This window comes from Zingiber officinale, chromosome 4B (assembly GCF_018446385.1).
Source record: "Zingiber officinale cultivar Zhangliang chromosome 4B, Zo_v1.1, whole genome shotgun sequence".
Lineage (NCBI taxonomy): Eukaryota > Viridiplantae > Streptophyta > Magnoliopsida > Zingiberales > Zingiberaceae > Zingiber > Zingiber officinale.
The window spans coordinates 123411379-123424708 of NC_055993.1; the positions used below are offsets into that span (position 1 = coordinate 123411379).

Consider the following 13330-nt stretch of genomic DNA (forward strand, 5'->3'; position numbering starts at 1 on the left):
TATATAGAGCTTGGAAAATAGTCAAGCTGAAAATACCGTTACCAATCGACTGGTGTCAACACCAGTCGATTGGTCCTTTGTGGAATTCGACCCTTACAACTCCAACGGCTCGATACCAATCTGCTGGTACTAGGACCAGTCTACTGCTCCACTTCGGTTGAGATAACAGAGGCATTCTATTCTCTCCAACTTCACTGCCAGTCGACTGGTACAACCCTAAACCTAGGGTTTCCCTTGCCGAGTACATTTCTCTCAGCACTCGGACCCTCACGATTCACTTGACTCTTCTTCACAGCTTTAACCTCTTGCTTTCAAGCCTACTCCATTTGGCTCTCGTCTCTCGGATGCATTCAAGCACGCGGCTCGTCCCCAATGTCATCCTTCATGTATGTTTCGAAGTCGCTTCCCTCAGCCCTTGTCCTTGCTGCCTTATCCACGGTCCCTTGGATACTTCATCCTTCACCAGGCCCGAAGCCATCAAACTGAGTCATATGTATATCTTACAAATCTGCACACTCATACACATATCAAATACAAGGGTAAACCTAACTTAAACCCTTTGCCCAAACACCAAAATACATGGTCACACGGACCATTGGGATTGTTCCAACATCAGGTCCATGTCTCAGGATCATGTCTCAAGATCATGTCTTAGGATCGCGTATCAAGATCATTTCTTTGGATCATGTCTCAGGTACATGTCTCAGGATTATATCTCAAGATAAGACCACCCTGACATCTCTCGATTTCGACAACCGACACTATCTATCCTCAAGGCCACTTCCCACCAACTTCACCCTTTCTCACCCTTAAAACAAGCCTACACTCTATACTATAGGAACCTCGTGTTAGTTTTGATGTGATCAACCAGATTAAGTTAGGCCATGCATTTGATAATTGTGTCAAGTGTGTAGGATCTTAGAAACACAAGAAGTTGAGTGAAAGATGCAACTAGTGAGAATGATGACACGAAAAGTGAGTCAATAGTCTCGGTGCATTCAAGGAATGAGGTGTTGCGGAAGAGTACACTAGCAGACGAGAAGGACGTGCGCGGAGGTCCAAGGGACGAGAAGCTGAGGAGGAAGGCTATCGAAGAGAAGGTCGGAAGATAGGTCCGGGTGAGCCCAATTCCGAATGGTCGAAATCACCTAAGCGATCAGAGCAGTGGAAAAACAAACAGAGTCATTTTGCTACTGCCCAGGCGCCTGGATTGGGTCCCAGTGCTTGGACTCCAAGCGCCCTGCCTGGGTTGAATGACCCAGGTGCCTTTATTTCCTTAGAGGCGCCCTAGCACCTTCATTTCATTTCCTTAGAGGCGCCCTAAAGCCTCTTGTGGGAGGTGCCTCCAACCCTTGGAGGCGCCCTGGACCAAGCAAACAGTAGCCGTTAGGCTATCATTGCGAGAGGATAAAATCTTATTCTCTTGGAGGCACCCTAGACCTCTTTGGAGGCGCCCCAAGCAATAGTAACATTTTTCCAGGGGCTATAAAAAGATCCCTGGAGCTAGAAAATGAACAACAATTGAACTAAAACAACTGTATTCACTTCCTAGTCTTTCTTTTGAGCTATCAATGTCTGTAAGAGGCTACTCCACCTTCAACAAAGGAGATCTTCTAATGGAACACTTTCGAAGTCTTGGATTAACAACCATCTAAGTTGTAACCAAGTAAATCGCTTTGCCACTTCTTTATTAATTATTCAATTTTTAATTATTGCTTAAATTATTCAAGTTGTAGCACTATCGAGAAAGAATGGTTTCTAGAAACACTATAGCATGATGTAGCATTACTATAGCTACTGTAATAGTGAGTATTTCGTAATAGAAACACCGTAGTAGTGTTGTAGCTATTGTAGTAGTGAGCATTTGATCTAGAAATACTATAGCAGTGTTGTACTGTAGCATTTTGAGCACTTAGATTGCTTTGGAAATTAGAATGGGTTCCCAAACATTGTAGTAATACTATTACTGTAGCATCACTATAACATCTAAGAATGTGGTTGCTCAGGAGAACGTGACATTAGCGGAGATAAAATACCAATAAAGACTAGGGGAATAACACTTATACCCTTTCTGAGACTGGGGGTATCCAAGAAAGACACACTTTTGAAACCAGGAGAGAGTTTGTCAATGTCAGGACCAAGAGCATGAGTAAAACATATAGAACCAAAGACCCTAGGTGGTAAAGGATGAAGAGACTAATGAGGATAAATTACATAATGAGGTATCCTACCCTGGAGAGTTGAGGAAGACACGCGATTGATGAGATAACATGCAGTTAGAGTGGAGAAGAAGAGTCTGGATGGTCTTGAGGAGATAGCGATTCTTACGTTCTGCAACCCCATTCTATTGAGGGGTATGAGTGCAAGTCGTGCGATGCAACATACCATGAGATGCCAAAGAGGTACGAAACTGAGTAGATAGATACTCGCGTGCATTATTACAATTCGCAAAGTCCGAAGAAAAATATCAAATTGAGTTTTGATTTCATGGAAAAAAGATTTAAAAATATGAAACAATTTTGAACGATCCTTCAACAAATTTAACCAAGTACAACGAGAAAAATCGTCTATCAAAGTAACAAAATATCGTGATCCCAATATAGAAGAAATACAACTCGAACCCCAAACATCGTAATAAACTAAAGCAAAAGAGGGCATAGCCCGACTCACAGTACGAGGAGAAAAAGAATTATGAACATGAGAATAATTTGTGGACAAACCATATAAAGCCAGAGACATAAAAAAACTTCTTCCGATTTTCAAGCTCTGCAACAGGAGTGGCCGCATGTGGAAGTAGTTCATTGAAGTCACAAAGAAGGCTAGAGACTGAACACAGATAAGCTGACATTGAATCCTTAACCTGATGGGCATTGAGGATGGTTATGGGATCTTCACAAATTTGATAGAGTCGCCGAGAGGTGTTTGTAAAAAGTTGTTGAGTCTGTGTCCAAACAGCTTTACAGGTTTTGTGAGTGCGGAAGATATTCCTAAGAGATAGATGGATGGATGGTGGCTCGAATAATGCAACACAACTGGGCGTCAACCTTTTTCCACAAAGGACGATTGACGACTTGGACATCTTCTTTGGTTTGAGAGAGATATGTCTCATAACCCTGTCCAACAAGCCAAATCTCAATGTGAGAGGCCCAAGAGGACTAGTTCTAGTTCTTACCATCCAACTGCTCGGAAGAGAGTGGTGCAGTGATATGGTTGGTAAAAATCAAAATATCTTACTTTGGAGTGCTGGAGGTAGCCATTGATCAGCTTGGTGAAAGAGGGCAGCAGGACAACTCTTCGGTGATGTCCCAGCTCCCCAGAGACAGGCACAAAGCTTCTCTCTGTCGCTGGACTACAGGAGAGGATTACGGTGTGCGCATTGTGTCGATTCGATCTGTGTGCAGCAGCTCGACTCTTCGGCAACGTCGCAACTCCCCGGAGACAGGCACGGAGCTTCTCTCCATCGCTGGACTACAGGAGAGGACGATGGTGTGCGCACAACGTCGGTTCGATCTACGTGCGAAGAGGAAGGTAGCGATTTGCATGCGTGTTGTTGAAGAAAATGCAAAAAGGAGGGCGGTAGCGTTGGAAAAATTAGGGTTTGCTATGGTGCAAGAAGCGTGCGCAATGGTGCGGCGTAAGGAAGGTGCACGCAGGGAACGTGTGTGATTTGTGCTCGCGGGTGACGCGAGAGGGAGAAGAGGGATCGGGAGAGACGTCTGCTCGTTGAGATCTTCTCCGTCCAGGTGCGACTGATGGCGGCAGGAATCGATGTCGGCGGCACAAGGAAAAATTAGGATTGGGCTCTGATTCCATGTGGAAAAAGAAAAACTAGAGAGGTTGGATAAAACGTTATCCTTGTACGAATACTACAGAATTACTTGTTTTTATAGGGAAGAGGATATACAATATATACAACATAATTATAAAATTATCCCTAACTATATTTACAGTATTCAACAATATACAAAGAGGCAATAAGGAGGAGAAAGAATGTTATCAATTCAAGTAAGTCATTTGAAGATCATGCTAAACCAAGGGCCTCCTGCAGAATGATGTCAAGTTCAGACTGTAGCATGGAAATTGACAGTCCTAGTAGTACTCTTTGCAGACTTACTCCTGATGATTCAAAGAACTCAACATCTCTCAAAATTGAACTTGGTAGTAATCAATTAGAGAAAAATTGTATACCAAGGTTTTTTAAACTGGATGTGGAAGGAATGCTATGATTCACGTATATTGTGTGCTATGAAATATGGGAAGAAGAGATGTCCTGAGTTGCTTCATAGTTGTGGTTGTTGTTTCCAGTCTTTCTTAGGTGAAGAAAGGCATTGTTCTTCTTGCCACAAGACATTTAAGACCTTCCAAAACTCTGATACACTGTTTTCAGAGCACGTGGCTCTGTGTGAACATAATAGAAAGTTAGACACTGACTGGAAACTCCAATTCTCTGATTCTACTCTTCCAATGGGTATCAGATTGCTGAAGGCACTGCTATCCATGATTGAGGTGGGCAATGTTTAAGAATCCTAAATTTATTCACTGTTCCAAAATTTTATCTGTTTATCAGTTTGAATTTTGATATGTAATTTTGTTAACTTCAGGCAGCAATTCCAATTGAAGCACTTCAAACTTTTTGGACGGACAGTTATAGGAACTCTTGGGCTGTGAAATTGCACTCTTCAGCATCTGCTGAGGAGCTGTTTCATGTTTTAACTTGTGCAAAATGTCATTCACCACATAATTGATTTTTTTTATTTTAAAATTAAAATTGGTTATAACGTTTGTTTTTATTTTATTTTATGTAAAAGTGATATCAATTCTTATATTTATTTAGAGTTAGGTTTCGAGATACCTTTTCTATATGTTTTATGAGATAATGAATAAAAGGTAATCTGATGTATAAAATTCTCGTCAACACATGTCCTAAAGAAGGATTAGATCATATTGGATCTATTGTACATAATTTTACCTTATAACAACTCTTTTTGTGATTAGAACCCTTAACTACTATATTACATAATAATAATTTTATCATTGCACCACACCTCCCCTTTATATTTGCATTTTTTTCTATATTATATTTGCAAGCAGATTCTTAGACTTTTAGATTATATTTACATTTTTTTCTAATTCTGAACATCATAATTAAAAGAATAATCGGTGCACAAAACTCCCACTATGCGGGGTCCCTGCTTCTAAACATCCTAATTCTGAACAATAAATACCCTTACTAAAAATTAATCTTAGACTTTTAGATGAAAACTTATTTTGATAAACTCTAATAATTATTATCTTCGAATCCTAATGCTCCTTTTCAAGTATCTTTTGCAGTTGGCAATGGAAAGGAATCCCCCAACAAAATTTGACTTGAAACACCACAAATTGCATCTCAATAAGATTAAATTTTCTTCATTCTATTATTATTATTATTATTAATGGTGTTTCTAAACCAAGTAATTATTGTTTTAGTTTGATGGAAAAGAAATCTAAAGAAGTTTAATTACTAAACTAGCATACAATTTAATTCCCATCAAAACAGAAAAAAATCGTTGACAATAAAAGGAATGGAGAGTTATTAAATTTGGGTCACGAACGCAGACACGACTAGGGACCAGATTCGAGAGAGTACAGTTCAACGGAGTGGCGCCGTCGATCCGGTGACCGATCATGGCCGGCGCGTCCTGCTGCAGGATCCACCTCTTGGCGGCGACTCCGACGCACACCGATGTGGCAGCTATGGAGGAGCGGTGGATGGGACGGCCCCTGCGGCGGCCGGTGCAGACGGGGATATTGCGGAGGGCGCCGCCGGCGATCCAATAGCGGTGGCAGGCCTTGCAAAAGCAGATGGGATCCTCTGTCCCCAAAATGCTGTGTCCCCATGTCCCAGCGCCGATCGGACGGCTATGATATTTTCATGATGTACACTGCATTCTTAAGATATGATTTAGTCCGTCCGATCGGCGCTGGGACATGGGGACACAGCATTTTGGGGACAGAGGATCTCATCTCTGCCGTGGCTGATTCACGTTTTAGTTGTTGAAGTAGCAGAACTTGGCACCATGCGTCAACATACCACCATACAAATATACAATCATACTTGTGTTTGTTCCTTCATCTGAGTTGACTAATATGACATAAAGTAAGTGTTCGAATTTCGATAAAAATGAAGAAAAAACAAAACTCTCCTCTATACTGATTACGACTTCCTGATTCATCACCAAACTGTGTAGGACCGTTGGGTTGCTACCATTGTGTTTGTCACACCATCTGATTGAGACAAATGGAGATAATTTATCCGAGCAGTGTTGAGACGATAGGAGGTCGAGGTTGCAGTGATCTCAAGTGGCTATTGTGAGGATCTGAAATGGCAATTATGGAAAGAAAAGCAACATTTAAAGTTAGTTATCCTTATTTTATTCTCTATCTAGAATAGGTAGTCTGCCGCAACCAATATCCTCATGTTGATAGAAACTGTTAATTTGAGTTTTCTATTTTATTCTCTATATAGAATAGGTAGTCTGCCGCAACCAATATCCTCATGCTGATGTTGATAGAACTGTTAATTTGAGTTGAAAACGAATTAGTCTATCCCATCAAATAATTTAATCGGACTGGACCCACTACCCACTTGGATCGGCTCTTAAATTGAGAAATATATATAAATTATTTTTTATATCAATTTTTTATTTTTATTTATTATAATTTTAAAATAAAATAATACTTTTTATGATAATTCATTTATATTTAAAATATTTATTTTCAAATATATTTGATTGATAAAATTTTTCCAAAATAAAATATTAAATATATAAAAAAATTATTTTATTTAAAAAATTTTATGAATCCATGAAACCCGCCTAATTTCACAATCCACTTCAGATTAAATTGGATTGAAAAATTTTTCAATTTGCTAAGATGATGAATTAATCCATCTGTCCTGCCAAATGGATGGCCCATAACAAGCCACGGATTGACCTGTCTTACATCTGGCAGTCCACTCAAGTCTAATTTTTGAATATACAAGGTATTCTTCAAGGTTGAAGAGAAATCACTTCCTCCACTAGGTCAAACATAAGCGAGATATGAGCCCAACCACCAGCCAAGAGATGAGACGTGCCCCTGGGTCATAGTGCCTATCTAACGCTATTCAAAAAGGACGATGATACTCAGCGAGGAGGAAGAAGGAGAAGAAGTAGAAAGTTGGCCAACATTATTGCTTGCAAATTGTGATTTGGCAGCGTGCTCCATTTGCAATCTACCTGTCATTTTCATGGGTCACAGCTGAAAGTGTCTGCGAGGGGAGACCACATTGGCATGCTTCAACTTGTAAAGTATAGGTATAGTGAAAGACCAGAAGGGCTCAATGCATCGTCAGAGAGTGATAAGCTTACTTTTAAAGCTAGGCAATGAAACGGATATCCAGAACTTTTCAAGTCACAATGTCAGGAACGAGTTTAAATTACAGGAGGGATCTAAATAAAAAAAAAGTTAGATCAAGCAGAGGAAAAGGATCTAGAAGATTCAAAGCGAGAATTTGTTGAAGTGTTGTGGTCGCAAAACTAGAGGCACAGATGTTTGGCTGTTGCTGCAGTATAGAACTACAGTCATATGACTTTGAATGAGTCATAAAATGATGAAGGCTAATGGTTGCAGTTTAAGAAATGCACTAATAAGGTGATAATGATCATGACTAACACTGAAAAACTACAGTAATCAAAATAAATTTAGAGAGAGAACTTTTGGGCACTTGAAAAAAATACTCTGCTCGTCAACAAAAAGTGCCTAGAGCTTGGACAAAGGTTATGGTTTCAACATCTCAAGATTTTTATAATTTGCAATCTTCCTTCCGAAGAGGTAAAATATATTTGCTAAACCCTTTATAAGGGTCAAACTTGTGATAGCTTGTGAAATTAAAACACTTTTAACATTATTAATCAGCGATGCTATAACAGACATTTTTATGAATGTTTCATTAAAACTCTCTTTATATGCATCTGCATCAATATACTTATATCATAATTATATAATCAAATTATTAGATATAGGTATCGACCAAGAGAGTCAGAATTACAGAAGACTAGTAAGTTGAACAAAGAGTGCCAAAATTTATGATACTGAGAAAACACTGATATACCAGTAAAGTATAGCAATGAGAGAATTAGAGATTCAATCTAAACTAATAGTGATCCTAAAACTCATCAAGATTTTGCACAAAACAGTTTCATTTTTTTTCACTGATTTCCAATTCCTGAACAGTTATCCCAACTTTGCTTAGTTAACAGCTCATAACAGAACAACTCAATTCTGGTACTCATTTCCAGAAATTAACTCTTCTTGCATACAACCAACTATATAGTTGGAAAATTTCATCTCCAAGTGATCATAATTCATCCTTATGCTCCCATACAGAATTGAGGAGTGTGTGGCATTCCATTAGCCATAAACAATCACTAGAAATCATCCATCATTATCAGTCATAAATTTCCAAGAATAAAGTGACTGCTAGTAAACAAAATATTCACTTCCCAAATCAAAACTTGGTAACCAAATCCTGCAGAAACCCAACTCCCAATTGTTATATCTTAGTTTACCTCATCATCTCATACACATACTCTTCCCCCACAATTAATCTTTGACTGTCCTGGCAAAATAACTCATCAAGTCAATCACCAAAATTTTCAAGGAGAAGATGACACAAAAAGTAATATATGAATTCAGAATATTTTGTGGAACATAGAATATACTCTTTATCATCTTAATGCATGCCAATGCTACTATGGTTTCAAAGAGGAGCAACGTAAATTCTAGAGTTTAAAATGCATGAGTTTCATCACTCTTAAACAAAATCAATACTAGGCTTGAAGTAGTACTAGGGATTTTTTTCTAATTCATACTCAACCAACCAAGACAAAATCCACCACCATACTCGGCGGCGGCGGGGTTGACGGGATCAGCGGCGGAGGTTGTTGGCGGAGACGACGACGGGGCCGGCGACGGGGTCGGCGGGGGGGTTGTTGAGGTCGTCGACGGGGTCGGCGGCGGGGACGACGGCGAGGTCGACGGCGAGGACGGCGACGGACGACGCGGCGGCAGATGGGTCGCCGAGGGGGTCGTCAGCTTCCGCCTCGTCGTCGGCTGCGTAGGCCGCGGCAGAAGCTGCATAGGCCGCGGCGGAAGCTGCATAGGCCGAGGCGGAAGCTGCATAGCCCGCGGCGGCAGTTTTGCGGCCGACGGGACCGTTAGCTAGGTAGGCTGCTGCGCCGGTTGAGTAGCTCGCGGCGGCGTTTGAGTAGCTCGCGGCGATGGCTGCGTAGGTCGCGGCGGGTCGGCTGCTGCGATCCATGTTGGTGGACTAGGGTTGGAAGGAACGGATTTAAATAGTTAAGTGGCATAGGGTTTGGAAAGGAATGCAATAAAGATATTTAAATTGTTTGGATAATGGATTTGAGGATAATAATTTTGTTTGAATTGATTCTTATCTCTTACGCGTCTTAATTAAATTAAAGTCATAAATTAAATTAATAAGGTTAATTAAATCCAAAATTTTAAATTAAATTAACAATATATTAATTTTTAAAAATTTTAAAAAATCATTTTAAGAATTCTTTTAAAATCTTTTTAAAATTTCTTTAAAAATTATTCTAAAAACCTTTTAAAAATAATTTTGAAAAAAAAATTAAAAAGCTATTTTAAAACTCTTTTAAAAATTCTTTTTAAAATCTTTCAAAATTATTTTAAAAACCTTAAAAAAATCCTTTTAGAAAATTATTTTAAACCTCCTTCAAAATTTTTTAAAACACTCAAGAAAATACTTAACTAAATACAATAATATGTTTCAAAGTTATTAGGAATAGTAAATAAAAAAAATAATTATAAAATACCATAGAAATAATTTTAGAGACAAAATGTATAGAAATCTTATAGGAATGTTATTATTTGTTTTAATGATAAATTTAGTATTTGTTGTATTTGTATTTCCAAATCTACAAACCAAATAATAATATCCTATCTTATAAAGTAAATAATAACATTGGAATAATTAAACTCAAACTCATTCTCATTCTATTCTACTATCAAATCTATTTTTATTCTTAATCCGGTACTCAAACCAAACGTCACCTTAATTTCATTTCTTGAATATGATACCGGTAGATATTGAAATAAAGAACAACATAAAGATAATAGAGAAAATCAAAATCAAATGTGATGTGGCAAAATTATGCGGCTCCCATGTGTTTCGCGAGATTAAAGTTCGTATTAAACTGATGACTCCCAAATAGTCAACTTAGTCTAAACGAGACTTAAGTCTGACTCAACTTTTTGATTCAGTCTTGGGTCTCAACAACCTCTTCTAGTCTTAGCTCCTGACCCTAACACAAACAGCAACCTCTCTCAGTCTCGGCTCTTGACCTCAATACAGGTATCTACCCTGGTTCAATCTTAGATCTCAGCAACCTCTCTTAGTCTCAACTCCTGATCTCGACGCAGCCATTCGCCCTAGTGCCTTAGGTTTCAACGACCTCTCCTTGTCTCAAGACCATGTTTCAGGTCCATGTCTCAGGATCACATCTTAAGATCATGTCTTAGGATCACGTATCAAGATCATTTCTTAGGATCACGTCTCAGGTACATGTCTCAGGATCATGTCTCAAGCTAAGACCACCCGACATCTCTCGATTATGGCAACCAACACTATCTATCCTCAAGGCCACTTCCCATCGACTTCTCTCTTTCTCACCCTCAAAACAAGCCTACACTCTATATTGTTGGAACCCCGGGTTAGTTTTGATATGATTAACAAGTTAAGTTAGGTCCTATGTATTTGATCCTTGTGTCTAATTATGCAGGAGCTTGGGAACACAAGAAGTCGAGCGGAAGACGCAACTAGCGAGAAGGATGGCACGGGAAGTGAGTCAACTATTCGGTGCATCCAAGGAATAAGGTGCTGTTGAAAAGTACACCAGCAGATGAGAAGGACGCGCATAGAGGTCCGAGGGATGACAAGACCGGAAGATGAGTCCGGATGAACCCAATTCTGGATTACTGAAATCACCCAAGTGATTGGACAACGGAAGAACAAACGGAATCATTTTGCTACCGCCTAGGCACCTGAATTGGGTCTAGGTGCTTGGACTCCAGGCGCCCCACCTGGGATGAATGACCCATGCGCCTTCATTTCCTTGGAGTCGCCCTAGCACCTTCATTTCATTTCCTTAGAGGCGCCTTAGCGCCTCTTGTGGGAGGTGGCTCCAACTTTTAGAGGCGCTCTGGACCAAGCAAATATTAGTCGTTAAGCTACCATTGTGAGAGGATAAAATCTTATCCTCGTGGAGGCACCCTAGACCTTTTTGGAGGCACCCCCAAGTAACGGTAACATTTTTCCATGGGCTATAAAAAGATCTCTAGAGCTAGAAAATGAACAACAACTAAACTACAACAACTGTATTCACTTCCTAGTCTTTCTTTTGAGCTGTCAATGTCTGTAAGAGGCTACTCCTCATTCAACAAAGGAGATCTTCTAATGGAACACTTTCAATATCTTAGATTAACAACCACCTAAGTTATAACCAAGTAAATCGCTTTGCCTTTTCTTTATTAATTATTTAATTTTTAATTATTGCTTAAATTATTTAGGCTGTAGCATTGTAGCAGTGAGCATTTGGATAATTACTCGGGAAAGAATTGTTGGTTGATACTTGGAATATCGTACCGGTTCCCCTTAACAAAAATTTTGTACAAGTCCTGAACCATTCCTAACAACCTATTGTGTTTTTTAGAAATTAAATTAGGAATCGCAAATGGAACTTAACATTATTGATTCCAAATTTAACTTATCTGTTCTTAGAGGTTTAGACTTGGATCGCAAACGATACTTAACATTATTGATCCAAATCTACCCATGTTACAAATTCAATTAAATATTAATTTCAGAGATTGACTTCCAGGTTAAACATGGCGAGGCACTAGGCCTTCTTGGGTATGAGAGCATCCACCACTTCCTAGACAAAGCCTTTCAATGAAACTTAATATTTAATTTCCTTATAGTAACCCTAGGTTTAACCAAAAGGAACAATCGAATCACAAGATTGAAAAAAAATAAAAGAACACAAACTCGAATTACAAATTTGAAACCTAGAATCATATGCCTCTTGTGTTTGGTATTTCAAAATCCATACAAAGAAAACTAGTATGATACGGAATAGAATTACTAGTTATACCTTTCTTTGTAAGCAACAACCTCTTGATCTTCTATCATATTCCTCTTCTTATCTCAGACGTCATGTGAGCGACGATCTACTGAGACGAGAACCACCCAAGCTTCCTTCTTCTCCAAGCAAGTTTCAGCCACCCCAAGAACTCCAAGAGAAGATGAGGTTCGGCCACCACCAAGCTCCAAGGGATGCTAAGAAACAAAGTCTCCTATCTCTCCTTCTTCCTTCAGCAAGATCCGACCACCAACCAAGCTCCTTGAGATGAAGATGTCGTCGGCCAAGGAAGAAGAATAAGAGAGGGAGAGGAAGAGAGGGGCCGACCACCAACCAAGGAAGAGAGGAACTAATAGAAGAGATATTGTTATGAGGTGAGACACCTCTACCCTCTCTTTTATATTCCTTGGTCTTGGCAAATAAGGAAAATTTTATTAAAACTTCCTTATTCTCTTTGCCAATGAAAGGAAAGTTTAATAAAATTTCCCCTTCAAACTATATATGGCCGACCACCTTAATTCCTCCAAACAATGAAAGTTTTAAATACAAAATTAAAACTTCCTAATTTGTTTCCGAAAATTTTTAAATAAAAATTTCTCTTTTGAAAATTCCCTTCATGGTTGGTCATAAAAGGAAACTTTTATAAATTAAAATCTCTCTATTAAAACATGTTGGGTCATAAAAGGAAACTTTTATAAATTAAAATCTCTCTATTAAAACATGTTGTTGATTTACAAAAAGGAAAGTTTTCTCTAAAATTAAAATCTTCCTTTCAATCTACAAATAAGGAAAGATATCAAATCTTTTCTTAATCTTTTGTAGAAACTATAAAAGGAAAGATTTAATTTTAAAACTCTCTTTTAAATCATGAGGATGGTTACAAAAAAGGAAAGTTTTATCAAAAATTAAAATATTCCTTTTAACTACAAATAAGGAAAGATATCAAACCTTTCACTTAAACTTTTGTAGAAAACTATAAAAGAAAAGATTTAAATTTTAAACTCTCTTTTAAAACCATGGCTTCCACATAAGAAAAGATTTAAAAAAATAAAATCCTTTTTTTTTTAATGTGGCCGGCCACACCAAGCGTGGGTTCAAGCTAGGGTCGGCCACCTAATGAAACT

The 13330-nt window shown here is 38.6% G+C and overlaps 1 protein-coding gene across 2 annotated transcripts; it reads right to left on the reverse strand.

The window, feature by feature from the left end:
* Positions 1–8203: 8203 nt before the first annotated feature.
* Positions 8204–9391, reverse strand: LOC121977912. Of its 2 annotated transcripts, none has more exons than XM_042530315.1 (2): positions 8904–9391; positions 8204–8641 (listed from the first exon to the last, which is right to left on the reverse strand). In XM_042530315.1, the coding sequence occupies exon 1, from the start codon at positions 9341–9343 to the stop codon at positions 8951–8953; it is 393 nt and encodes a 130-aa protein (XP_042386249.1). In that variant the 5' UTR covers positions 9344–9391; the 3' UTR covers positions 8204–8641; positions 8904–8950. The 2 variants fall into 2 exon arrangements, with proteins under 2 accessions (XP_042386249.1, XP_042386250.1); XM_042530316.1 differs by having other exon boundaries at positions 8205–8636.
* Positions 9392–13330: the final 3939 nt, after the last annotated feature.

Excerpts from the sequence above, each read along its gene's own strand:
- LOC121977912 (XM_042530315.1), bottom strand. The coding sequence starts at position 9,343 with ATGGATCGCAGCAGCCGACCCGCCGCGACCTACGCAGCCATCGCCGCG.